Source organism: Marmota monax, unplaced genomic scaffold (assembly GCF_021218885.2).
Source record: "Marmota monax isolate L192 unplaced genomic scaffold, Marmota_monax_Labrador192_F-V1.1 WCK01_AAM20220418_F8-fsc00007, whole genome shotgun sequence".
NCBI classification, from domain to species: Eukaryota; Metazoa; Chordata; class Mammalia; order Rodentia; family Sciuridae; genus Marmota; species Marmota monax.
This window is the reverse complement of record NW_026692781.1, coordinates 3,915,709-3,941,922: the sequence shown is the minus strand read 5'-3', so window position 1 is coordinate 3,941,922 and position 26,214 is coordinate 3,915,709. Positions and strand designations below refer to the sequence as shown.

General features: G+C 40.8%; 1 protein-coding gene across 2 annotated transcripts in view; it reads right to left on the bottom strand.

Moving 5' to 3' along the window:
• The window catches only part of Cers6 (ceramide synthase 6), a 298,174-nt gene that overhangs the window by 203,584 nt on the left and 68,376 nt on the right, over window positions 1-26,214 (bottom strand). For both annotated transcript variants that reach the window (XM_058580155.1, XM_046447442.2), the window contains exon 2: window positions 3,729-3,834. In XM_058580155.1, the coding sequence (XP_058436138.1) occupies window positions 3,729-3,834 (106 nt within the window). The remainder of the gene's footprint in view (window positions 1-3,728; window positions 3,835-26,214) is intronic.

Below are 26,214 nucleotides of genomic sequence, written 5' to 3'. Positions count from 1 at the left end.
CCACAGCTGTGGTCCTTTGGTGCTATCCCAAGACTAGAGATTCAAAAATCTCTCTAAATATAACAGAGCAACCTGCATTTTCACTCCTCAGGCAATTCTATGCAAATGAAAGTGTGAAAACACTGTCCCAGACAGATGCTATGTCATGTAATGAATGACTTACCTGCATTATTTTATTTAGTCATCATGAAAGCCTGGGGGGGGGAAGTTATTCAAAGATTTTTATCAATGAGATATCTGCAACCTAGAGAGATTGAGAAACATGCAGATGGCCACAACACTAGGAAGCAGGAGCTGATATTCCAATATACAAACCCAGTTCTGACTGACTCAAACATCAAAGCTGCTAACTATTTTATAAGAGGGCCAGGATCTCTAAGATGTTTAGAACACCTTAGATTTGGGGGTTAGAGAGGAGGAGAAAGATATAGATAATAAGACTGACTGATTTTATCTCAAAAGGAGGCTCAGTGATAGAAAACTTGTTTACTATGAATGAGACCTGGGTTGGATTCCCAGCACCAAAAAAGAGAGAGACAAGACAGACTAGCTGCAGGAAGATGTAAGAGCTTCAAATTTATCAGGTATCATCACAGATTAGAGCTATGTAGACCAGTACAATTCCACAGGGCCCATGCCCCACATTCAGAAGGGCTCAACTTGTGGTTTAATGCTCCATGGCTGCCATGTTGAAATTCTTCATAATTTTATCATGAGATCTCTATTTTGCAAGGGAAGTCTACTGGAGTAATGGAGTATGTGCCAGGTGTTTGGAGTCTTCTATACAGCCTACCATACCCCCCACATGGGCTCCTGGTCACTCCCTTCCCCCTCTCCTCACTCTCACCACCTCCCCACTCCTACCTCTGGAGGACAGCTCCCCAGCAGAGGCCTGAGTGAAGGCAAGGGGAGGAGAGGGAGTATGGAAGGAGGGGCAAGGAGCAGCCACCTCAGTAGGGGTGAGCAAGAGGCATGGAGATTGCAATGCTCGTCGAGGTCACATGTCCACTGTGTGTTGGGACAGAGGGTCCATGGACAGTGTGGAGGCCTGCCTCAAGCTCCCCACTCCTATGGCCACAGATCAGTAAATTGCAAGTGCCTAGAGAAAAGGGAAACCCAACAGCTGTGACCAGAAAGCACACGAGGTCACAGAGTGGGGCCTCTGGGCACCTGGGAGGAACTGTACTTGCCACTCTTGACTAGGCAGCATGACATTACACAGCAAACAAAAGTACCTCAATAGACTGAATGAGAAATTGTGAAAAAAAGAAAACAAATTTCTATTTTTATACTTTAATGGTACTTTTCTGTGCTTTTTGAACAAGGAGTCCCACATTTTCATTCCACACTGTTCTCCCAAATCTGTGTGACCCTTCCTGGACATAGGAGACTTAAGGGTTTGCGGGGGGATTATATGCCTACAAACTTGGGGGAAGATAACCCTGCCCTTCTACCAAAGGTCACTTGGCACCATGATCACGGTCAGGCCGTTGGATAATCATTCAAACTCGCAGACAATGTGCCAGAATTCTCCAAGTTGTGCTCTTCCTACAGCAGTCAGCCAACCTGTTTTTATTTTCATTATTATTTTTTTTACCTTCTTATTTATTTATTTTTATATAGTGCTGGGGATAGGAACCCAGTGCCTCACATGTGCTAGGCAAGCGCTCTACCACTGAGCTACACCCACAGCCCAGACAACCTGTTTTAATATCACAGATCAGACCAAAGAACCACAAAGAATGCAAGGAAAAACAGCTCACACTTTCGCTGCATTTATATTTAAAACATAAGGCCTCTGTTTTAATCATGTAAAAACTTCCAGAGGCATCACCTTGGAAACGAAGAGACTACGATCATTACAATGAACTAGAAGCAAATAAGCTCCAGTGAAGTCAACCTAGCTAGTAACTTTCTAGTACCTTTACAGGGGAAATTTCTCCAGTAACCATGATAAGCATAAGGCAAGTGAGATAGAATGTCCACTGCAGGACATCTAAAGGATGTCCTGCACAAAATTTGTATAAAAAACTGATTTTATTATTCATTTAGAATACTGCATACCTAATGCATTTACAGGGAAATACCTATGAGCTCTAACAGCAATAAAAAATGCACCTTGGGGCTGGGGTCTAAATCAGGAGACAGCACATGCTGAGTGTGCATAAGGCCCTAGGTTCATTTCCCAGCACCAAAAAAGAAAAGAAAACCCGAATAATTCCCTGCACATCTGTTTTGTTCAAAGAGAGAGAAAATGTCTTACTGCAGTAAATCAATACACTAAATGAAAACATGAGGTATTTTTTTCTAAATATTTTCTTCCTTTAAATACCATAGAATATGTGTCCCTTGAGATTGGAACATGGAAATCTAAAATTATCCCTCAAAGCTACCAAGAGCTTTTTCGGAAGTTCCATTCATTATTTTCTTCTTCCTTGCAGAGATGTTAAAAAAAAAAAATAGATGGTGCTTTTATATATTTTTCCCAAGAAAAAATACAATTGTTTACAAGATAGAGAGGAAACCCTTAGAGAATTTTGGTAGGAATGAAGACGATAAACAAGAGTAGATACTTGAATTAAGAGTTGTAAAATAAACCAGGCTTGGTGGCACATCCCAGCAGCTGGGGAGGTTGAGACAGGAGGATCACAAGTTCAAAACCAGCCTCAGCAATGGAGAGGCACTAAACAACTCAGTGAGACCCTGTCTCTAAGTAAAATACAAAATAGGGCTGGGGATGTGGCTCAGTGGTTGAGTGCGCCTGAGTTCAATCCCCTTCCTCCAAAAAATAGAGTTCTAAGTTAAGAAACAGACACTACTAATGGTTAGCCTCACAAAAACCCAAAAAGGAGGAGAATTTTCCTTAACACTATCAGATGACATCTTAGAAGCCTGGATAATGAAGCTTTGCAGAAAAATGAAAAAGGGGAAATGAATCATCTAATATACGAACACACAATTCTTCTCAAAGGATGTCATGCTTCTGCTCTTGTTTAGGCAGGAGCAAGAGACAACTTGGGCAAGATCTGCAGAGACAGAGTAGATACATGGCTGCGGTGACTGCTTTACTTGCTTCCCTCTCTGGGCTGAAGGTTTCTGGTTCTCCCTTCTCCTCTCCCCTCTGTTCTTCAGGATGGGGTGGGGAGCAGGGGAGGCAGTCTCTCCTCTGCCCTCCCCTGCTTTCCTCTCCCTACTCCTAAGTGGGAGACTGGAACCCCTACCTGATTGGGCATCTGGTCTCTTTTATTTCTCTATATCTTCATTTCTAACTCTCTTGACCTTTCACCTTGCAATTCTTTTCTTCTTTAATCATGCATTCATCTAATTATTACAGCTCCCAGAATACACAGACATTTTAAGCAAACAGGTCCTGTTTCTTCATGGGCATAAATCCTTATTCTTTACCTTTGTGGAGTCCCACCCAGGCCTTATCTGTATTGCTCTATATCTCCTGAAACTGAAAGAGGCACAGACTTGGACAGGGTGTTATCTAATCAAGACTGTTTGTCACAAACAACTTTGGAGTTTTAACAAGCTGCTCTAGAACATACCCGCCTTCTTTCAGTGGCTACTGTTTGGGTTCATTCACAATATCTGTGTTCTCTCTGAGAAACCACCTTCAGGTACCAGGCAGGGCAAAAACTGAGTCTCAAAATCCAGAGAGCAGAGTCTGACTGCAGCCTGAGAAGGTGGTGGTGGCAATCACACCAAGAAAGGGACATTCATACCTTTGTAATCGCAGTGAAGACTTTTTCCAGAATGGCATTGGGCTGGGCAATTTGTGGTCCATTGGCCTGAATATTGAGGGCGATGGCACATGGTTTGGCTACAAATCTGAAAATGAAGAGAGAAAGTCAGAAGTTATTCTTTCTATGGCAGTTCTTAATGCCACCAGTTAAACATTACTCAATTATGTCAATAAACTGCCAGCAGGATTTTATGGGGGTACATTTTCAGCATTTACCAGGGTAACTACAATATAGACTTAACTGTTTTTCTTTTCTTTAGTCCCCCAACAGTAACTCTAAAGAAGAAATCTTTTTAAAACATTTAGGCTAGGTGTGGTCGCGAATACCTGGTCCCAGCTACTCAGGAGGCTGAGGCAAGAGGATCACTTGAGCTTCTGAACTCAAGACCAGCCTGGGCGACCCCATCTCCAAAAGAAAACTAAATAAACAGAACATTTAACACCCGCCCCCCCCCCCATTTTCCAGTTCTCATGAGAATCAACAGATCAAAAGACTACCAGATAAAAATTTAAGTACATAAATGAAACATAAACAAAACAAACTATGATTTTTAAATGACTCACAGCCTTCTTTCTAACACGTTATCAATAGTCATCTTATATTTTTATTATAAGAAATCATTTACCAAGCACCTGACTACACCTGCAGAAAGAGCACTTTTGATCACCCCTAGTCATAAACGTGGCCATTTGTGTCACTATAATCAAAGTGTGCTGTATTCAACCCCCATCTCAGCTTTATGGTTATTTATGGCTTTCTCACAAGGGGTAGTGAAGGACGTCAGATGGCACGATGCCCTTGACAAGTTGAAAGTGTGAAGTGTTTATGCCTTTTCATCCTAAGCACATGCTCATGTCAACAAGAGTGTGAGCCTCATTTCTGGCCATTTTTGTGAATGAAGCATGGAAGGAAACTCGGTGAAAAGTGCCTGGGGCCCCTGAGGTACGATGACATCACTAACAAAACCGTGGAGAGGAAAAAGCATTCACAACTTGAGAGTCGTTTTAGACTAAATTCATGAAATAAGCTTCCCTAAATACTCATTTCAGTAGCTGACCTGGACTTTTTCTACTAACATGAACTAATTTAAGGTTATATAAAAGGTGACCCAGCTGTAAAGCAACAACAGATAAACGTACAAAATGGATCATGAGTAAATTTTACATGAGACTTCTTTATTAGTACTCAATGAGATTAAAGAACGTTAGACAAAAGAGAATTTTTTAATTTAATGGTATAATGAGGCCGCAGTACACAGTACGATATAATATACTGGGTCCTATTCAAGCAAAGTGAAAACACTTATTTAAATATGAAAATAAGAACATTATGAATGTGTGAGCTTAAACCAGGAAAGGTATACACAGAAAATGCAATGTAATACCTGTTTACTGGGCTCTTTACAACAAAGGTGGGAAGAATTTATAAATCTTTTAGAAACTGGATTATTCTTAAAATGAGGTATTCTTAATTCTTTTTAATGAAAGTCTTTTTGTGGGACACATTACCTATATCCCTATCTTCCTGATAGGAAGTACATTCTTTTCCCAATAGCCCCAAATTTTCACTATGAACAATAATCATGGAGCGAAGGTGGTAGCTACAGTGGCAATGGAAATGAAATTTAATGGGTAGTGAGCATAGCAGAGCCCAGAAACTATTTCCTTAACAAACTTCCTGCTGTTTGGTTATTTGCCTTCTCATCATAATGTATAATGAGAGGTGTGAAAAGGTTTGAAGGCCAGCAAAAAATGAAAAAATTAAGTAATGACTAGTTTGGTATATAAATAAATAAATAAATAAAAAGCCAAAAATCAACTCTTCCAATGGTTTGCTTCTACCCATACAAGGTGGCTTCTTCTCAACCCTCCTCATCATCCCCATTCCCTTATCTTTGACACTGTGTTCAAATTCCCTTTGGGGCTTTGTCATCATCATCCTTGTAACAACCTGGTGATTTTGACCCTAAGAAAATGCCTATGTCAGCAAGAACAGGGGCAGGGTCCTCTTTCTTCTTCTAAAAAGCAAAGTGTCTAACAATGATTGAACATTTCATCTTTGTAAACCCCAGGCAGAGCAGGGCACACTTTTTTTCCAGAAAGGTCAATGCCATGATCAACTCCCCATTCTGATTTACTGGTGAGGCTGAGTCCCAAATTCTGGAGATTTGGGGAAAAGGTATGTGTATATGTCAGGAGAGATGAACAAGTTTAAGAGAATTGAACTCAAGGCAAAGTTTGAAGACCTTTAAAATTTAAATGACCCCTGGTGTATATGCACAATAAATCAAACCATCTGAATTCTTTGCAAGAAGTTACCATATCATAGGATGTTTCTACTTACAAGTCTGTAACGCAGCAGACATTCGATAATACTTGAAGGATGAATAAGTGAACATTTCAGCTAAAATACAACCATAGGTAGGTACCTTACAACTTTCCCAAAGGAACCATGTGTTTTAACTCCCTTGAATATCACACCTGCACAGTGTCATCTGGACTTCAGAAAGTAAGACACCAACCAATTCAATACCAGATGCCATTTCTATAATCCCCAAGTTCCTGTAATGTCCAAGAGTACCTGTGCAGGCACGGCCATGCCTCACTAGGTACTCTTTCCAAATTATCCAGTACAGAAAACCAAATACTCAGTTTCTAGGACTTAGAAAACTGCATACCATGGGAGAAAAAGTTGATCTCAAATCCCCAATGAGAGGAAAAAAGAAGAGAAGGGTATATAACTCTTCCTATTAGGTATGCTTGATTATATGAAAATATAGATGTTTTATGTGTGTTTACTTATCAAATAATTTAATGCATCCTAGCATTGTTTTTTCCCCTCAAACAGCATATTAGATTTCAAATAAAATCAAGTGCAATGGTACATGCCTATCATCCCAGCAACTAGGGAGGCTGAGGCAGGACGATGGCAAGTTTAAGGCCAGCCTCAGCATCTTAGTGAGATCCTGTCTCAAAATAAAAAGTGCTGGGGGTTGGTTCAGTAATAGAGGGCCTCTGGGTTCAATCCCCAGTACTGGAAGAAAAAGAAAATATTCAAATAAAACCTATGTTGCGACAGAATGTTATCATATTCTGTCATGGTCCATTTGAGAAAGATGGATTTTTTTTTTTTTTAATGTTGGCCCTACTAGAAATAAGTTCACAAAAATTGTCTGTCAGAATGGTTGGAAAGAATTCTACTGTCATATATAACTAATTAGAACAATTTTTTAAAAATTAAAGGAAAAACAGAATGGTTGGAGAGAGAAAGAGAGAGAGATGGAGAAACAGATGGGTGATGAACCTACCTACACATACCAAGTTGTAAAGAGTGTGCACTTTGAAGCTTTGATGATTACCTCCACCAGGAAGTGCCCACTTAATTACGTTTTTTTATCAAAGGCAGCAACACTACCTTCAAAAGATCAAACATCTGTAAAGTACTTTCATGTGCTGTATTTGAAAGTAAATATAATAAGGATGCAAACTTTGAAAAATACTGGTCTTGGTTAAAAAGCAGAGAAAACATCTAAAACATCCCTACTTTCCAATTCTACTGAACAATGTGTATTTGTATTTTATATATGAATTGAAGGTCTCTGTACAACATACTGAAGCAATCCCCAGGCAGTGCTCTGGGGAGAGGAATACACAAAACATGAAGTGACCTCAACATTCAAAGACATTTGCAACCTGGGCAAGGAGATTGAAATAATAATATTACTATTATTACTATTATTATTATTATTATTATTATTATTATTATTATTAATGGGGTATGTGTTGCTGTTCTAATCACTTAAAAAAAAACAGTCTATGATTTTCAGTAGGTAACATGGCTGGAAATTGTTAGTCCTTTCCAACTGTAACATTTCCTGCACTTTTCAGATGGTTGGTAGGATGATGTGGACATAAAATCCTATACATGACAAAATTGCACAGTGGTAAATCAATCGCTCTCTCCCCTTTCTCTCTCTCTCTCTCTCTCTCTCTCTCTCTCTCTCTTTCTCTCTCTCTCTCTCACATACACACACAAACACACAGACACACACACACACACACACATAAATACAAGTAACAACTGCAGAAATCTGAATACTATCAGTAAATTGTATCAGTGTCACTATCCTGGTTGTGACATCAAACTAAAGTTTTGTAAAATGTTATCATCAGGAGTCACTGGGTGAAGTGAATGTGAGATCTCCCTATATCAGTTCTTACCACAGTATGTGCATTTGCGATTATCTCAATAAAGATTTCAATGAAAAAATCCCTGGAAGGGAAGTTCTGTTATTGTTGAAAACTCTTCACAAACTCTATTCAAACTGCACAATACAACTACTTCATCATTCACTTGCACACACACCCCCACCCCACAAAACAAGCCGCAAAACAGTTACTACTCAAGGGCTCTGGAAACTCAATAAAAGCAAAGAGACTAAAAAGGAGGCGGGAGTCAAGAATGGAGCCAGCAACCAGCAACGAAAGCACTCCCTGCCTGCTCACTCATGGATTTATTCTGCAGCTCTACCCTGAGATCAGACAGTCACGGTGGCAGGTACAGCTTTGATAGACGAACATACTCTCTTTCTAGTTGTAGGAACCAGGAAAGGAGGCTGGGGGAAGCAGAAAGAGACCAGAGAACCACAGAAAGAAAAGGCCAGAGAAGCAAACCCTAGGTCTGGGTGGGTATAGACCAGGCATGACTCTGGCTGACTTCGGAACCATGAATGTACAAGGGAAACCAATGGCAACCAATAGCTAAGGTTTCAGGAACTGATCTCAGACTTGAACGCACTGTCCACTGCAGGCAGGACAGGCTGCAGCGTGAGTCTAAGTAAATTGCCTCCCAATAGAAACATCAGTGTGTTCCAAAACAATGGAAAGAGTCCAAATTGTCCACAATATAACTTTTTCCATGTCCAGGACACAGTCAGGTATGCTGATAAAGAGCCAAGAAAAGACAATCCACTCTTAGGGGACTAACCATGCAAAAGAAAAATTCAGTGAACCGGAACCACACAATCTGAAAAAGAAGAAGAAAGAGAAAAATGGAAAAACAAACAAACATACTTTGAGGACCTGTGGAACTACTTTGAAAGGTTAGCATAGGGGTAACTGGAGTCCCAGGAATAAAATATAATGGCCAGGAAGAAAAAGAAAATATTCAAAGAAATCATAGCCTCTCGAATCTGGCAAAAGATTCAGGGACTCAAGAATCCTCAAAAGAAAGAAGTTTAAAAGGAGAAAAATGTGAACGAATCAGAATCAAAACAATAAAAACCAAGATAAAGATATTATTACTATGTCACTAGAAAAAGTACATACTATATTCAGGGGAAAATAATTTATAATTTATTTCCTGTCGGAAATTATGAGGGATCAATGGCAGTGAAATAACATCTTTAAAGTTTTAGAAACAAAAAATAAAAACAAAACCTTAGACACTGACCTTCCCCTGGTCATGGGTGTGCTGCAGGTTAGAGCCAATGAGAATGGCATGGGCTGGAGTTTAAAAGTCAACGTGGAGGAGCAGGTTTAGACACACCTGTGTGCATAGGACTGTAGGCTTTGTGAATATCCACATAGGCTACAATCTTATCTAAGATAACAGTTTCAGGAAAAGAAAGAGAGGGATGCCAGGAGGGAGAAAGAGAACTGATAGTTATGGACAATTACTATATGCCAAATGCTTTATAATGTTTTAGCCTTCTTTTAAACCAACACGAACTCTTCAAAGTAAATACTAATCCCCCTTTACAATACTATAAACTAGAGCTCAAAGAAGGTCAAGTGCTTGCCCAAGGTATTAAAGCTAGTTAAGTAGCTTAGACAAGATTTAAACCCAGTTGCTTCTAACATAATCTAGAAGTAAAAAAAAAAAAAAAAAAAAAAATCATGTCTTCTCCTCTCCCTCATCTTCGAAAAGAAGCATTAAGATCATTGTGATATGGCCATACTCTCTTGCTCACTAATCCCACTTTTAAGTATCCACCTAAGGAAATCTTTCAAACAAAGAAGAAAAGCCACAACTGTAAAGATATTCACGCAACATGAACTATAGGAGGCAAATGGTAAACAGCTTAATGACTCACTTAATAAGTGACTCATTGTGTAACTTTGAGGTATCAGCCCTGCCTTAGGTGTTGTAGATGCAGCAGTGAACAAAATCCCTGCATTTATAGAGCTTACATTTGAGATAAAAAATAAAGAGGTACATGTCATGTCAGATAACGAAACATGCTAGAGAGAAAAATGAAGCCACCTAAGAAAGACAGCGGTACCAGGGAGGGGTGCAACTTCAAATGGGCTGGCCAGGGAGCGCCCCACGGAGAAAGTGAGCCGAACCATGAAGCAGGAAAGGGACAAACTAGGAAGACACACAGGGGAAGAACATTCCAGAAGGAACACAGCCAAGGACAAAGGGCCTGAAGGAGTGTGCCTGAGACGCTGAGGCTCATCAGGAGAGCCAGGGTGGCTGGAATGCAGTCAGCCAGTGCAAGAGGACTCAAGTGGAGTGGAGCACAGTGAGCAGAGGCCATTTTGAGGACTTGATTTTTATCCTGAGAGTGGGAAGCCAAGGAAGAACTTGAACAGAGAACATAAATGAAGGTGAATGAGGACGGGAACAGCAAGGCCAACTGGGAAGTCACCTCAATTGTCCAGGCAGGAGATGACTGCAGCCAAAGACACGTTGAGAAATCATCAGACCCGGGACCATTGTGAGGGCTGGGCCCACAGGATCCACTGATGATTGAACATGAGAGGGGGAAGAAAGGAATAAAGGAAGATGGCAGGTCTTGGGCCCGAGCACCTGGGAGGACTCAGTTAGACCTGGGTGTAGGCACAAGGACAGTGAAGTCCATGTGAAGTGTGGGAAGTTGGGGGTTATGTTTATTAGGCCATTAGGCTTATCTATGCAGGTGGCAACTAAACAGCCTGGAGTTCAGGAAAGGCTTGACCCAGGCACATCAATTTGGTGAAATCAACCTACAGATGGTATGAAGCTATAAGATGAAGAAAATCACCTGGGAAGAGAGGTGATTTCAAAAAGAAACTCAAGGATGACTCCAACACTTAATGCTAAAAACAATTAGAGTACAAGAACACCCTGAAATATTTTTAATATAGCTAATAAAAAGGATATTTACATAAACGACATAGAACACGAACATTTATAACAATGTTAACTTTTAAAAATAATATATACTGAAATGATATTTATGAAGTAGGGAGACAGAATAAAATCTGAAAAATAGCAGTTGACATGTTCTATCACAGGATTTAGTATTATATGTCTTTTGTGCTTGCTTTGTTGTTGAATAACAGTGAAACCCAGTGACCAATAAAACCCCCAAAAGGTGGTGTAACCTATAAAAGCATAATGAACCTTGTAGTAAAAGAGAATTATGGACAGGGGGAGGATAAGTACAAACAATAACAGAGTCTGTTTTCCACCCATGAAAACTCGACCAAGTCATCATTTTGCAACTTTTCTGGATTTCTAAAGTGATGAACATTATACAAAGTGTAGAAATAACAAAAAAAGACTTGTGATGATGTTAAACATTGCCAGGAATGCCATCACCCAAAGATAACCATTATTAACATTATTAACATTTCTTGGGGCCTTTGACTGAATGAACTCTGGCAACTTTTAAAAATACTTTGTTTACCATATTTTTATCAAACAAGCCTGCATCACACCATAGGTGTTTAGTAATCTGTTTACTTTCCTATTGTGACTATTTCCCTCAGGAAATGACATATCCTTGTAAAAACATGGCTTTTAGTGATCCCATGGGGTGTATTATTGTTCTGATTTCTTGTTATTGTGAAGGACCTCAGGAAACCATCATTGGGCCCTTTTTAACCAACAGACTCTGGTGAAAGTCCCAACCCGGTGTCACAATATAGATGATTAGAGCAAAGAAGAGTTGGAAGAATTAGATTCTTTATGCTGACCACTGAAATAATGCTCTCGTCACAGAATGACTATCATTCATCTGTCTGCTTTATTGCTACCCCTTGAATTGAGCATTAACATTTCCAGAACTTTGAAGAAATCAGCCACAAAGTTTTGAAGAGTGAAATCTCTAGATTCTTCTATTACCGGAATTCTCCTATCTTAGAAGGATTTTGATAATCAATAGAAAAATGAGCCAAAGATGATAAGTAGCTAATTCACAGAAAAAGAAAAATGGAAACATCAGTAAACATATAAGATATTTAACTGCATCAAGAAATGTAGCTACAGCACACCACACCCACAGGCTGGCTCTGCTAGATACAGCTGAGAAAGATCTGGAGACACAAGAATTCCTATCGTTTGCTCATGGAAATTTAGTTTAAAATGACTGTACACATGTGAAAAATGGTCACCCTCACTAAATTTTTTTAAAAAAATGACATAAAAACACTTTTTTTTTTTAAAAAAGGTCAGGCACAGAAGAACAAATACCACACATTGGACAAATACCACACAGAAGGACAAATACCACACATGACTTACATGTCAGTGCTAATGCTCATCTCATAGGAGGAGAGAGCAGCAAGTGGTACCAGAGCTTCAGAAGATGTGGGAGGTTTAGAGGTCCAGGGTCCAGGTACAGAGGTACAGTGGGATAGGAGAAGAGACTTCTAATGTACTACAGCAAATTAGAGTAACCATAGTTGAAAACAATTGATAGATCTTTCAAAATGAGAAGATTCTGAATGTTCTCAACAAAAAGAGATAATAAATATTTGAAAAAAAAAATATTTGAGGTCACTGATATACCAGTTGACCCGGTCTGATTATGTACTGGATACATGTGCTAAAATATCACACTCAGCTCCCTAAAAATATGTAATTGCTATTTGTCCAGAAAAGTTATAGGTAAATAAATATATCATATAAATTTTAAAAATTAAAAATTAATAAACACATCCTTGGCTTATGACATTTACATTTTAATAAATCTCATTATTGGCAAGTGTGAGGAGAGAAAGGTACTCGGGGGAGTCACTAAACTGATACAAACTTTAAAGTGCAACTTCGCAGTATTTAGCAAATTGTTAAAATGCCTAAGCCCTCGCAGGCACTCATAGCTAGATAGCATTTTAGAAAGAAAATTTACTGTGGTCTTATTGGATATAGCAAAAAAGAGAAGAAACAAATATTTATCAGAAAGATACATATGAACTATGTTATCTCCATATACAATGGAATTCTCTGAGGATGTTAAAATGTAGCCATTTTGTGGTGTTTCAAGATACAATGGTAAAAGTAAAATGGAACAGTAACAGGTATAAAACTTCTTTACTCATAGTTTAAATTTTTATCAGGAACTTTAACAGTGAGAAGCTGTTAATGGTGATGATATTTGAGAGCTAAGAAAAAAAGATTTAATTTACATCTGATACGTTTCTGTTAAGAAGTTTGTACATATGTACTTTATATTTATTTTAAATAACATTTACATGCTTTCAATAAATTTTCACTGCAAAGGGCTTAGAAACAAGAGGTAAAGCTAGTTTATATGATCACTATTTATATACATATACAAATTTCTGACATATAAAAGAAATGGAAGATACATTAAAAGGTTAACTGTGTTTGCTGCAAGATGATGGGATTATGATCTACTTCAGTGTTCTTTATTATGCTTTTCCAGATTTTTTAAGACCTTAAAATGACTGTGTCAATTTTTAATGTTGAAAAATAAAAAACATGTATTTTTCAAAATAGGGTTGAAATGATGGTCTCTATCCCAAGTGCTATGGTGTGAATACTGCATATGTCCCAAAGAGGTTGGTGGGTGCATGATGCAACTCATGTTTGACTCCTTAAATTCTCAAGAGAGAACTGTTGTGAAAGAAACAAGGTTGGCCCTGCATATCCTCTTTCTCTGTCCTCCTCTATGATCATCTGATTGTGCTGCTGCCACTGCTGCCTGCCATGATAAAAGGCATCCCTCACCAGGACTGAGCTAGAGCAGGAACTGTATTCTTGAGCCTATAAAATTGGGAGCTAAATAAACCTTTTCTCTCTATAAAGTTAGTTGCCTCAGTTACTTTGTTATAGTGAGGGAAAGCTGACTAATAGACCGGGTAAAATCCTAAGAGACAAAAATTTAACAATGGAAAGCCCTGAGATGGCTGCAATTCAGATAATTCTGTGGATCTCCTTAAGCAAAGAACTCCAGAAAAATGTGACTGACTCAGGATGAGAAAAATAGGTGGAATAAAAAGAAAAGGCCATTCTGGTACCTCATTAGGTTGAAAAAATAATGGCATTTAAGTCAATGGGTGCACCAAAAGGATACCATGCAACTGGATGAAATGACTCCAGGAAAAAAAATGTTACCAACATTAAATAAATATACCAAGAGAATTTGAAATGCCACCAGAAAAGCAATTGCTTCTGCCTGCACCGCAGACTCCATGGAACTTGCCTCTTTCCTCATCTATATAATGAAAATCATAATTACACTGTCACATGATGGGAAATATTTTTAAATCACTGGCATCTCGAGCGCAATTGGAAAGAGCCAAATACAGGGGAGGGTGGCATACAAAGTGGGATGCAGACAGAAGACAATTTGATTCTTAGGAGAAAATGTGAATTTGTTTCTAGGTGGCACCATATAATTAAAAGGAAAATTCTTTCAGAGCAAACTCTCAACCCAGGTACACCTACCTGATCTGCACATGTTGGAAAGCTGTTCAACCTTTGTGAGCTGTCATTGCTACATTTATAAAACAAAGACAATAAAATCTTGGCAAATTTTCTGTGAGCCTTGGCAGAATACATAAATCTCATACCACAGACCCCACTTTTGGCAAGTCCTCATAAGCACTGGCTTTTCTTAAATGCTGATGACAGGAAGCACACATTTAAGTATCAAGAGGAGCTCCAGGCTGCAAGGGTCAGCAACCTATGATGGGAAAGCACAGGAATGGCACACTTTGTGAGGAGGCCAGAAAACTTGGGAGCTTTCTATGTCACTGGGCCCAGCCTCCTTCTCCTTCCAAGCCAGATTTTTCTCTAGAGAGATGATTCAAAAACTTCCTTTGAATGATCAGGAAATTTCCCTGTACACTTCTTTGCAATTTCCTGTGAATCTATAATTATTTCAAAATGAAAAAGAAAAACAAAACCTTCCCTTGGTGTTCTATTTTAGGTTTTCATCATATTTGACTCAAAAATCTTCTTCCTGCATTGTTCTTGCTTGCTGAAACGTAAACTCCTCTCCTATTTTTTCAGCCCTCTAGAGAGATGGTTCAGTTCATAACTTCCTCCAGTATTTGGAAACACAGCATTCTTCTCTCTTCCAGAATAAACAGACAGAATCCTATAAACCTCTCCTCATTGATCTTTTTCTTTTCTAACTTTAATTTTTTTTAGTATTTTATGTATTTTTTTAAAAAAATAGAGCGTTATTCTAGTCTTCAAGGAAGTGGAAGACCCCCTAGCCAATGTCTGGTTTAATTAATGAATAATCACTGGCAAAGATTTGTGGTGGTGATAGTCATTTTTAAAAGTTCACATACAGCTTTCTGAAAACTATACTTAGCCCGGTGTGGAGGCTGAGGCAAGGGGATTGCAAGTTCAAGGCCAGCCTCAGCAATTTATCAAGGCCCTAAGCAACTTAGCAAGACCCTATCTCAAAATAAAAAATAAAAAATGTTGGGAATGTGGCTCAGAGGTTCGGCACCCATGGGCTCAATCCCTTGTACCCCATGCCCTCCCAAAAAACATATGTACATGTGTATATATGTGTGTGTGTGTATACACACACACACACACACACAAGTCAAACTAGCAGTAATAAAGAGATCTGTCACTCTAGTTCACACTAACCTCATTTAATGAGCAGATCAGTGACTAAAAGACCACCAAATGTCATCAACTGAGAGCTGGGATGCTGGAAAAGCCCAAGTTAACCAAAGAAATGTCAAAAATGCTTCTCCTTGCCACACATTTCCAAGGTTCTAACAAGAAGTACCCTAGACTTTGCATGTTTCATCATGAGTTCATTCCAGCTATTCAAGAAGCACAGAAGGGCAGTTAAAAGATGAAGTTCATAAAATTCAACGAAATTATGTCTTTAGTTTAAACAATGAAAATCATGCCCCTATATTTTACATAAAACCACATACAAAAGACATTGTGATATTTACAGAAAAAGCTGAACAAAGTAGCAGATACGGAGTGTAGACAGATCCAGAGAGCTACTGCATAGCCAGAGGACTGTAGGGAATGAAATTGAATTGTATTTGGGATTCATGCTAAATGAGATTTTATCTGTTCTCACCACAAAAACAAAAATGAAAAAATATTTGTGGTGAAATTATGAATATGTTGATTTGCTTTATGGTAGTAATCTTTTTACTATCTCTCTGTACCCAATAACAACTTTTATACCTTAAGCATACACAATAAATATTTTTTTAAAGGGGAAGAAAAATGTAGAGTGAATATTTACATAGGAAAACACCTTTATAGTTCAGGAAAGTATAAGGCATTACCATTATGGGCTGGCTGATATTTTCATCGTATTATGGTGCTTAGAAAAAATAAAATTATGGCAATTGCAGGTAAATGGATGGAGATGGAGAATATTATGCTAAGCGAAGTAAGCCTGTCCCAAAAAACCAAAGGCTAGATGTTTTCTCTGATAAGTGGAGGCTGACCCATAATGGGGGTCAGGGGGCATGGGAGGAGTGGAGGAATTTTGGATTGGGCAAAAGGGAGAAGAGAAGGGGAGAGGCATGGGGATAGGAAAGATGGTGAAACGAGATGGACAACATTACCCTAGGTACATGTATGATTGTGCAAATGGTGTGACCTTACTTCATGTACAATCAGAGAAGTGAAGACTTGTGCTCCATTTGTATATAATGGATCGAAGAGCATTCTGTTGTCATGTATAACTGATTAGAACAAATTAAAAAAATTACTATAATTGTCAAAAAATCTTTGGGATAGCACACATCTATGCATCAGCCTTCCTCTTTAATCTTCTCTTCTTTATGCACTGAGGAGGACACTCTGAATCTCTCTCAGGGCTGTGACTGTGCCTGCAGAGAATCTGTCGCCATTGGCGAGGTCTCTTTACCTCATTGACTGCAATTTTGGCAACTCCATCTCTAACTGCTGCTTCCAGCACTCTGTCAGCTCTGGACATGTCACCCAGATCAGGAGTTATGCCTGAAAGTCTCAGAATTCCCTTTAGCTGTACCCTCAGCACTCACAGATACCTTCCCTGTCACTGTCCTCCTGTCACCCAGCTCTGATGGCGTCTAGGCATCCCTTACCACACATCTTCCCCAGAATTGCAAGAAGAGACCTTCAAAGCCTGTGGGCAGGCTCTATCTAAGAGCTCTGTGACGCACAGACTCATCTTGAAACTTCAAACTTGGCCCTGAAACTGAATGTAACGTCTGGAGAGCCCCGAGCCTCGCTGCAATGCATTAATCCTTTAATTCCACTACATTTGCCAGGTGCCTTACCATTCACAAAGCACTTTCACGCTTTATCTCAGTCAATCCCTCAAAATGTCCCCAAGGGATAAGCAAACAGATATTATCATCACTGTTTTACAAATGAGAAAAGGATTCCATTGTTTAGTGACTTGAACTAAAAACTAGGGGGCAGAGAGGCATGCCAACACATCCATCATTCTCTTCTAAGAACTGAGCTGACTTTTCAGTTGGTGACACATGATCATGGGTCTGTGAACATTTTTCCTGTATACTCAAAATACCACAAAGATTGTCCCCTGGTGCCTCAAAACCACACACAAAAATTGCTCATCAGTGAATGGTGTCTATTTTATTCTTGATCTACCACTCAAGATTCCTGGGTTGTGTGTAGTGTCTAATGACTAAAGTGCCTTTCATTTTTATGGAGGATTACTAATAATACAAAGACTCTGTGGAATTTTTCAAAACAGCACCAGCAACTCCTAAAAGACAGTTTTGTAAAGGTTTGCATTAAAACTCATAATTGATGAACATACTAACTTTCTCCCAAGAAGAATCTGATAGCCTAACACCTCTATCTACAACGGGCATGTCTTATAATAAAGGAACAAGAGATGGAACGAGACAGAATGAAGGTGGCATCCTTCACAGTAATGGAAACGGACAGTAACTAAGAAAGTGGATTCTCAGCACCAGCAAAATCAGTTTTGAGCACAACCCCAGAACCTAGCAGGTCCTGGGTGACCATGTCCCTGCCCCACTCACTGCCCTCATCCCATTATTATTTGAGGAATTCTATGGTTTCAGCAAAGGCAGAGGGACTAATGATGGCATGCATTACAATATTGTTTGAGCATCATAACAGTCTAATTCAAGACCTCCTAATTTTTACAAGTATTCTTAATTCTCTTAACTTCATTTGACCTCATAAATAGCACTACTTAAGATTTAAAATTAAAGAAATTGAGGTGAAGAAAAAATGTCACAAAACTACAGAAAAAGCTGAAGCTAGAACACACCCCTCATTTCAGTGGGCTGCAGTCCCCTGCTCTTTACCCATACTTGATGGATTGTTAGGCTCCTAGCATGTGCAAGGCGCTGGGTTTGATCCTCAATACCACATAAAAAATAAATAAATAAGGGTATTGTGTCCAACTACAACAACAACAAAAAAAAAAGTGAACCTAACAAATTTGTTCGTAAATCCCTCAAACTCTTCTACAAGTCTGGCCAACTGTCTCATATCAGCAATGGGCAGTGTGTGTTCTCAGCAGCATGTGGTTGCAGCACACACTTCAGAGGATTTTTGAAGTATGGATCAGTCAGGGTCTCATCAGGAAAACAGAAACCATAAGTTATTTCAATTTTAGAGGGAATGCCTTCAGTTTTTCTCCATTCAGAATAATGCTAGCCTGAGGCTTAGCATAGATTGCTTTTACAATATTGAGGTATGTTCCTGTTATCCCTAGTTTTTCTAGAGTTTTGAACATAAAGGGATGCTGTACTTTGTCAAATGCTTTTTCCGCATCTATCGAGATGATCATATGGTTCTTATTTTTAAGTCTATTGATGTGGTGAATAACATTTATTGATTTCCGTATATTGAACCAGCCTTGCATCCCAGGGATGAATCCTACTTGATCATGGTGTACAATTTTTTGATATGTTTTTGTATCCGATTCGCCAGAATTTTATTGAGGATTTTTGCATCTAGGTTCATTAGAGATATTGGTCTGTAGTTTTCTTTCTTTGAAGTGTCTTTGTCTGGTTTAGGTATCAGGGTGATGTTGGCCTCATAGAATGAATTTGGAAGTTCTCCCTCCTTTTCTATTTCCTGAAGTAGCTTGAAAAGTATTGGTATTAGTTCTTCTTTAAAGGTTTTGTAAAATTCTGCTGTATACCCATCGGGACCTGGGCTTTTCTTAGTTGGTAGTCTTTTGATGGTTTCTTCTATCTCCTCAATTGATATTGGTCTGTTTAGGTTTTCTATATCCTCCTGACTCAATCTGGGCAGATCATATGACTTAAGAAATTTATCTATGCCTTCACTATCTTCTAATTTATTGGAGTATAAGGATTCAAAATAGTTTTTGATTATCTTCTGTATTTCTGAAGTGTCTGTTGTGATATTGCCTTTTTCATCCCGTATGCTAGTAATTTGAGTTCTCTCTCTTCTTCTCTTCGTTAACATGGCTAAGGGTCTGTCGATTTTATTTATTTTTTCAAAGAACCAACTTTTAGTTTTGTCAATTTTTTCAATTGTTTCTTTTGTTTCGATTTCATTAATTTCAGCTCTGATTTTAATTATTTCTTGCCTTCTACTTCTTTTGCTGTTGTTTTGCTCTTCTTTTTCAAGGATTTTGAGATGAAGTATGAGATCATTTATTTGTTGGTTTTTTCTTTTTTTAAGGAATGAACTCCAAGCAATGAATTTTCCTCTTAGAACTGCTTTCAATGTGTCCCATAGATTCCGATATGTTGTGTCTGTGTTTTCATTTATCTCTAAGAATTTTTTAATTTCCTCCTTGATGTCTTCTATAACCCATTGATCATTCAGTAACCTATTGTTCATTCTCCAATTGATGTATGCTTTTTCCTTCCTTCTTTTATCGTTGATTTTCAGTTTCATTCCATTATGATCAGATAAGATGCATGGTAATATCTCTACTCCTTTATATTGTCTAAGAGTTGCCCTGTGACATAATATATGATCTATTTTTGAGAAGGATCCATGTGCTGCTGAGAAAAAAGTGTAACTGCTTGATGTTGGGTGGTATACTCTATATATGTCAATTAGGTCTAGGTTATTAATAGTGTTATTGAGTTCTATAGTTTCCTTATTCAACTTTTGTTTGGAAGATCTGTCCAGTGGCGAGAGAGGTGTGTTGAAGTCTCCCATGATTATGGTGTGGTGGTCTATTAGACTCTTGAACTTGAGAAGAGTTTGTTTGACGAACATAGCTGCACCATTGTTTGGGGCATAAATATTTATGATTGTTATGTCTTGTTGGTGTATGGTTCCCTTAAGCAGTATGTAGTGTCCCTCTTTATCCCTTTTGATTAACTTTGGCTTGAAATCTATTTTATTTGATATGAGTATGGACACTCCTGCTTGTTTCCGAAGTCCATATGAGTGATATGATTTTTCCCAACCTTTCACCTTCAGCCTATGTATGTCTTTTCCTATCAAATGCGTCTCCTGTAGGCAGCATATTGTTGGGTCTTGTTTTGTGATCCATTCTACTAGCCTGTGTCTCTTAATTGGTGAGTTTAAGCCATTAACATTTAGGGTTATTATTGAGATATGGGTTGTTCTTCCAGCCATATTTGTTTATTTCTGTTACTAAACATTGTTTGTTTTCCTCTTTGATTGTTTCCCCCCCCCCCTTTACTGTCCTACCTCCCACTGTTGGTTTTCATTGTTATTTTCCATTTCCTCTTCCTGTAATACTTTGGCTAGGATGTTTTGAAGAGATGGTTTTCTAGCTGCGAATTCTTTAAACTTTTGTTTATCGTGGAAGGTTTTAATTTCATTCTCCATCCTGAAGCTTAATTTCGCTGGATACACAATTCTTGGTTGGAACCCATTATCTTTCAGTGTTTGAAATATGTTATTCCAGGATCTTCTAGCTTTCAGAGTCTGTGTTGAAAGATCAGCTGTTATCCTGATTGGCTTGCCCCTAAATGTAATCTGCTTCCTTTCTCTTGTAGCTTTTAAAATTCTCTCCTTATTCTGTATGTTGGGCATCTTCATTATAATGTGTCTAGGTGTGGATCTCTTATGATTTTGCACATTCGGCGTCCTGTAGGCTTCTAGGATTTGGGATTCTGTCTCATTCTTCAAGTCTGGGAAGTTTTCTTGTATTATTTCATTGAATAGACTGCTCATTCCTTTGGTTTGGAGCTCTGTACCTTCCTGTATCCCAATGACTCTGAAGTTTGGTCTCTTAATGTTATCCCATATTTCTTGGATGTTCTGCTCATGGTTTCTTAACAGTCTTGCTGAGCTGTCTATGTTCTTTTCCAGTTGAAATACTTTGTCTTCATTGTCTGATGTTCTATCTTCTAAGTGTTCTACTCTGTTGGTAGTATTCTCCATTGAGTTTTTAAGTTGGTTTATTGCTTCCTGCATTTCTAGGATTTCTGATTGCTTGTTTTTTATAACCTCTATCTCCCTGTATAGTTGATCCTTTGCTTCCTGGATTTGTTTGCGTAATTCGTTGTCGAAGTGATCTTTCATTGTCTGATTTTGCTGTTTAATGTCTTCCTTGATACTCCAGATCATCTGAAGCATGTATATCCTGAATTCTTTATCTGACATTCCATCTGCTGCAGCTGTTACCTCTTCTAAAGTTGCGTTGACCTGCATTGCTTGTGGTCCTTTCTTTCCTTGTCTTTTCATACTGCTTGCGTATCTTTTCTGCAGGTGCGGGCGGCGGCTCTGCTCTCTCCTTATTCCAATTGGGGTGTCGTGGCTACCACGCCGGCAGGTCACTGGGCCTGTTCTGGGAGCTGGTGGCGGCTCTGTTCTGCCCCTACTCCAATTGGGGTGACGTGTCTGTCGTACCAGCAGGCCACTGGGCCTGTCCTGCTGGTCGGTCGCAGATCTGCCCACCTTTCGGGCACGAGTGGAGGCTCTGCTTTGCCCCTACTCCAATTGGGGTGTCGTGACTACCCCGCCTGCAGGATGCTGGGTCTGTTCCTGGCAAGGGAGGCGACTCTGCTCTGTCACTACTCCAATTAGGGTGGTGTTTGTACCCCGCCGGCAGGCTCCTGGGCCTGATCCGCCGGTCTGTTGTAGGTCTGCCTACCTTGAAGGCGCGGGCGGCGGATCTGCCCTGCCCCTCCTACCACGCCTGCGGACCCCTGGGCCTGATCTGCAGGTTGATCACTGGTCTGCTCACCCTGCGGGCACGGGTGGCGGTTCCGCTCCACCCCCACTCCAATTGGGGTCACGTGACCACCACACCGGCAGGGCCTGATCCGGGCGTGGGATAAGGATCTGCTCTGCCCCTACTCGAGTTGGGGTGACGTGTGTACCACACTGGCAGGCCACTGGGCCTGACCCGCCAGGCTGTCACAGGTCTGTTTACCTTGCAAGCGCGAAGGGCGGCTCTGCCCTGCCCCTCCTACCACGCCCATGCACTACTGGGTCGTGGGTCTGCCCACCTGGCGGGTGTGGGTGGCGGCTCCGCTCCGCCCCCTCTCCAATTGGGGTCACGCGGTCACCACGCTGGTGAGCCGCTGGGCCTGCTCCGGGGGTTGGCGGCGGCCCGGCTCCTTCCCTCCGGCTCGAGGACAAATTGAGGAGACTCGGGTGACTGAGCCTCACCCCCCTTACCAGGAGACCAACTGCTTATGTCACCGCTGGTATTGATGAAGATCTCTCCTCCACCGCTTTCTGCTGACATCAGATCTCTGCCATGTTGGTATCCTATGCGAATGGCAGCATTTCGTTCCCCTTGCCAGGCAACCCAAGCAATGGGTGAGTCCTGACCTGCCCTCAGCAGGACCCGGACCGAGACACAGTTTCCGCGGGCTCCTAGCCCCGGTCCAGGGAAGTTCCGGGAGCCGGAACTCGGCCGCTCCGTGCTCGGTGTAAGCTCCTATAAGTGTAAGCTCCAAGAAGCAGCCCCCGCGGGCTCAGTTCCGGGAGCCGGAATTCGGCCGCTTAGCGTTTGGTGTATGCTCTGATAGTAGCAGGGTCCAAGAAGCAGCCTCCGCGGGCTCCGCAGCCCTGAGCCAGGGCGGTTCCGGGACGGTTCCGGGAGCCGGAACTCGGCCGCTCTGTGCTCGGTGTAAGCTCCTATAAGTGTAAGCTCCAAGAAGCAGTCCCCGTGGGCTCAGTTCCGGGAGCTGGAATTCGGCTTCTTGGTGTTTCGTGTTTGCTCTGATATTAGCAGGGTCCAAGAAGCAGCCTCCGCAGGCTCCGCAGCCCGGAGCCAGGGCGGTTCCGGGACGGTTCCGGGAGCCGGGACTCGGCCGCCCCGCGCTCCGTGTTCACTCCGATAAGATCAGATTTTAAGAAGCCCCCAGGCGCTGAACCCTAGCAATCTGTCTGCAAGCCGCAGGCGAATTGCAGCCTGAAATTACCTGTTCTATGGCTGAATGAGCTGCGGTCAGTCAAAAACAGGTGTGGTGACGTCAGTTTACCAACATGGTGGCTGCTGGCCTCCTCTGTGGTCTGACCGGTGTGGAGAACCGAGATGGACCGCTTCCTTCCCCGTCTCGAACCCAGAATTCAGCCCTGAGTGCGGTGCTTGCGCGTCTGGCAGAAACTGCAGCGCTGTAACCCTGCGTCTCTATCCCAGCGCGCCTTGCAGACTCTAGCCGCGGGGCGATTTGCTGAATAAGCAGTTACCCTCCGTGCGACAAACCTCTCGCGTTTGAGTCCCCGTAGCCGATCCTCATGCGATGGAAATCCTTCCTCCAGGTTCCGGCGCACCCCACTATTGCTGGAAATTCCTAACAAGATATCCTTTAGCCGTCCTGACTTGTCATACTCCCACACAGTGAAGCAGCACACGGGGGTAATGCACTCCCCTTGCCGCCATCTTCCCTCCTCAAGTTATTTCAACAGAAAGGTTTAATACAAGGAACTAGCTAAATTGGTATGAGAAAACTTAAAGACCCCAAGGAAGCCCCTGAGATGTCTCAGAGGAAGCAAGAGCAGGCCCAGGGCTAAGAGGGTAAAAACTGGAGGCTGCAAAGGAACCCTACAACTGGACTCAGACCCTGACAAGGGGGCAGCCCCCAACTGGAGAGGAAACACTGAGGGGCTCCTGGGGATGCTGGACAAAGTCAGAAACCAGAATGAATGGTGGAACACAAACCACCTCCGCTGGGTGAAGAGCAGCTGCTGCTTTTAGGGCAGTGAAACTACTCTGTGTGACATCATAATGGTGGATACCTGGTACTATGGTGTAAAGATGTCCCCCGAAGTTCATGTATTGGAACTTAATCCCAGGCAATGTGTTGGGAGTGGGGACTAAATGGGAGGTATTTAGGTAGAGTCCTCAGGAATGGATTAATGAGGCTATAAAAAGGATTCACAAGATGGGTTTGTGCTTGCTTGTTCTTCCCTCTGCTATGTGAGGAACCGTGTTATTCCCCTCCAGGCAACACACTGCTCAAGGCACCATCTTGGAAGTGGACACTCAGTTCTCACCAGTCGCCAGATCCTGCCACTGCCTTGATCCCGGACTTCCCAGTCTCCAGAACTATGAGAAACAAATTTCCATTCTTTATGAATTACCCAGAGACCGATATTTTGTTAGAACAGCACAAAATGTATTAAGCTACATGATGTTATAATTTTGTCCAAACACACAGAAGGTTCATCTCCAAAGTGAACCCTAATGTAAACTACGAACTCTGCGTGAGAATGATGTGCCAGTGTTGGTTCATGAATTGTAACAAATGTGCCACTCTGGGTGGGGATGTTGATAATGAAGGAGGCTACGCCTGTGTGGGAACAGGGAGTACATGGGAAATTTTTGTACTTTCTACTCAATTTTGCTAGAAACCTAAAACTGTTCTTAAAAAAAAAAAAACTATTAAAAAATTAAGAAAGATTAAAAAAAAAGACCCATGGCTGCAGAGGTAACACTCTCAGGAAAGGATGCAAACAGGATAGGCATATCTGGTCCCCCTCCCTCTAGCACCTCCTAAGTACAGGGCAAGAGCTGGCAAGGTAGAGACATGGTGATAGAGCCCCAGGTCTAATACTGCAACCAAAATCTGAAGGATGGGTCTGGAGCTGAGAGATGAGGGCTTATTAATCAGTGCAGAGTGTTCTTCACACGCTCAAAACCTTCAGTTGGAATGCTCCTACCAACTGGGCGTCATTCTTCACTTGCTTTTTGTAGCACAGGCTGATAAAGTTTGTTGGTGTCTGCTGGCTAAGAAATTAAAGAGATAATACTGACTGACCAGGGCATTTATTTTCTCCTTCTTCCATCAAAAGCTCCTTTCTGACCCCAGAACGAAGAATATCTCCATTCCAAAGAACTTGCTGTTTGTGTTAGGAAGCCTTTGTGTGTAAAAAGAAGTGCTTTGGAGACAGGACTTCCTAGGTTTCCATGCTGATTTGAGTAATCGGCAACTGTGAGGGGTCAGTTGGTTGTTCTGTCTGCCTGAGTCAGTTTCCCTGGGATACAACTAGATCACCTAGACCACACGGCTTCTGAAAGAATTAAATGAGACACTGGAGTGAAGTTCCTGCATGTACATGACAGTTGCCCTCCCTACGTATGAGAAAAATATTTCAAAAGATTGAAGACATATTAATAATAAGCCTTTCCTGTGGAGAGTTTTATCTGGTACTTCAGTTGGTATAAGAACTGCACATAATTCTATGAGACTATCTCCATGTACTGCTCCTGATTCTATGAGAATATCTCCATCATGAAAACCTAAACTTAAAAAGGAAGGGAAGCTCAGTAGATGAAAATCAGGTAGCGGTTCCAACAAGAAGTCTAAACTTTGAAACCAGTAAAGGCAAAACACAGTTCACTCATAAGAAACAAACAGTAAAATCTTCATTTGGCTCTTAATAAGGAAACATGAATTTCCTCCTGAAGGACATTTCATTTTCTTCAGCAACCAACCTGGCATTACCCAAGCAATGGACAGAGATCCATGTTATTTTTTGAAGCATCAGTATTCTCTTGATTTTTTTTTGGGGGGGGGGAATCCTTCCAAGGCCACAACCCCAGTAGCATCATTAGAAATCACTTGAACATACATAATGATATTATGCCCTCAAAATTCTTTGATAGGAGCATTTATGAGAAGTAGCCAAATCTGCAAGTAAACATCAGAGCTCAATTAAATAAAAGAATGTGAAAGTCATTTCCATTTAAAACTCAGTAGTGGATTCAATCAATGAGGGTTTTTTTTTTTGGGGGGGGGGTGATTGGGTTTTTTTGTTTTTGTTTTTTGTTTTTCCTGAAGGGCAAAAGCTCAAAGAGCAAGTTAAATGAGTTGTTATTTAA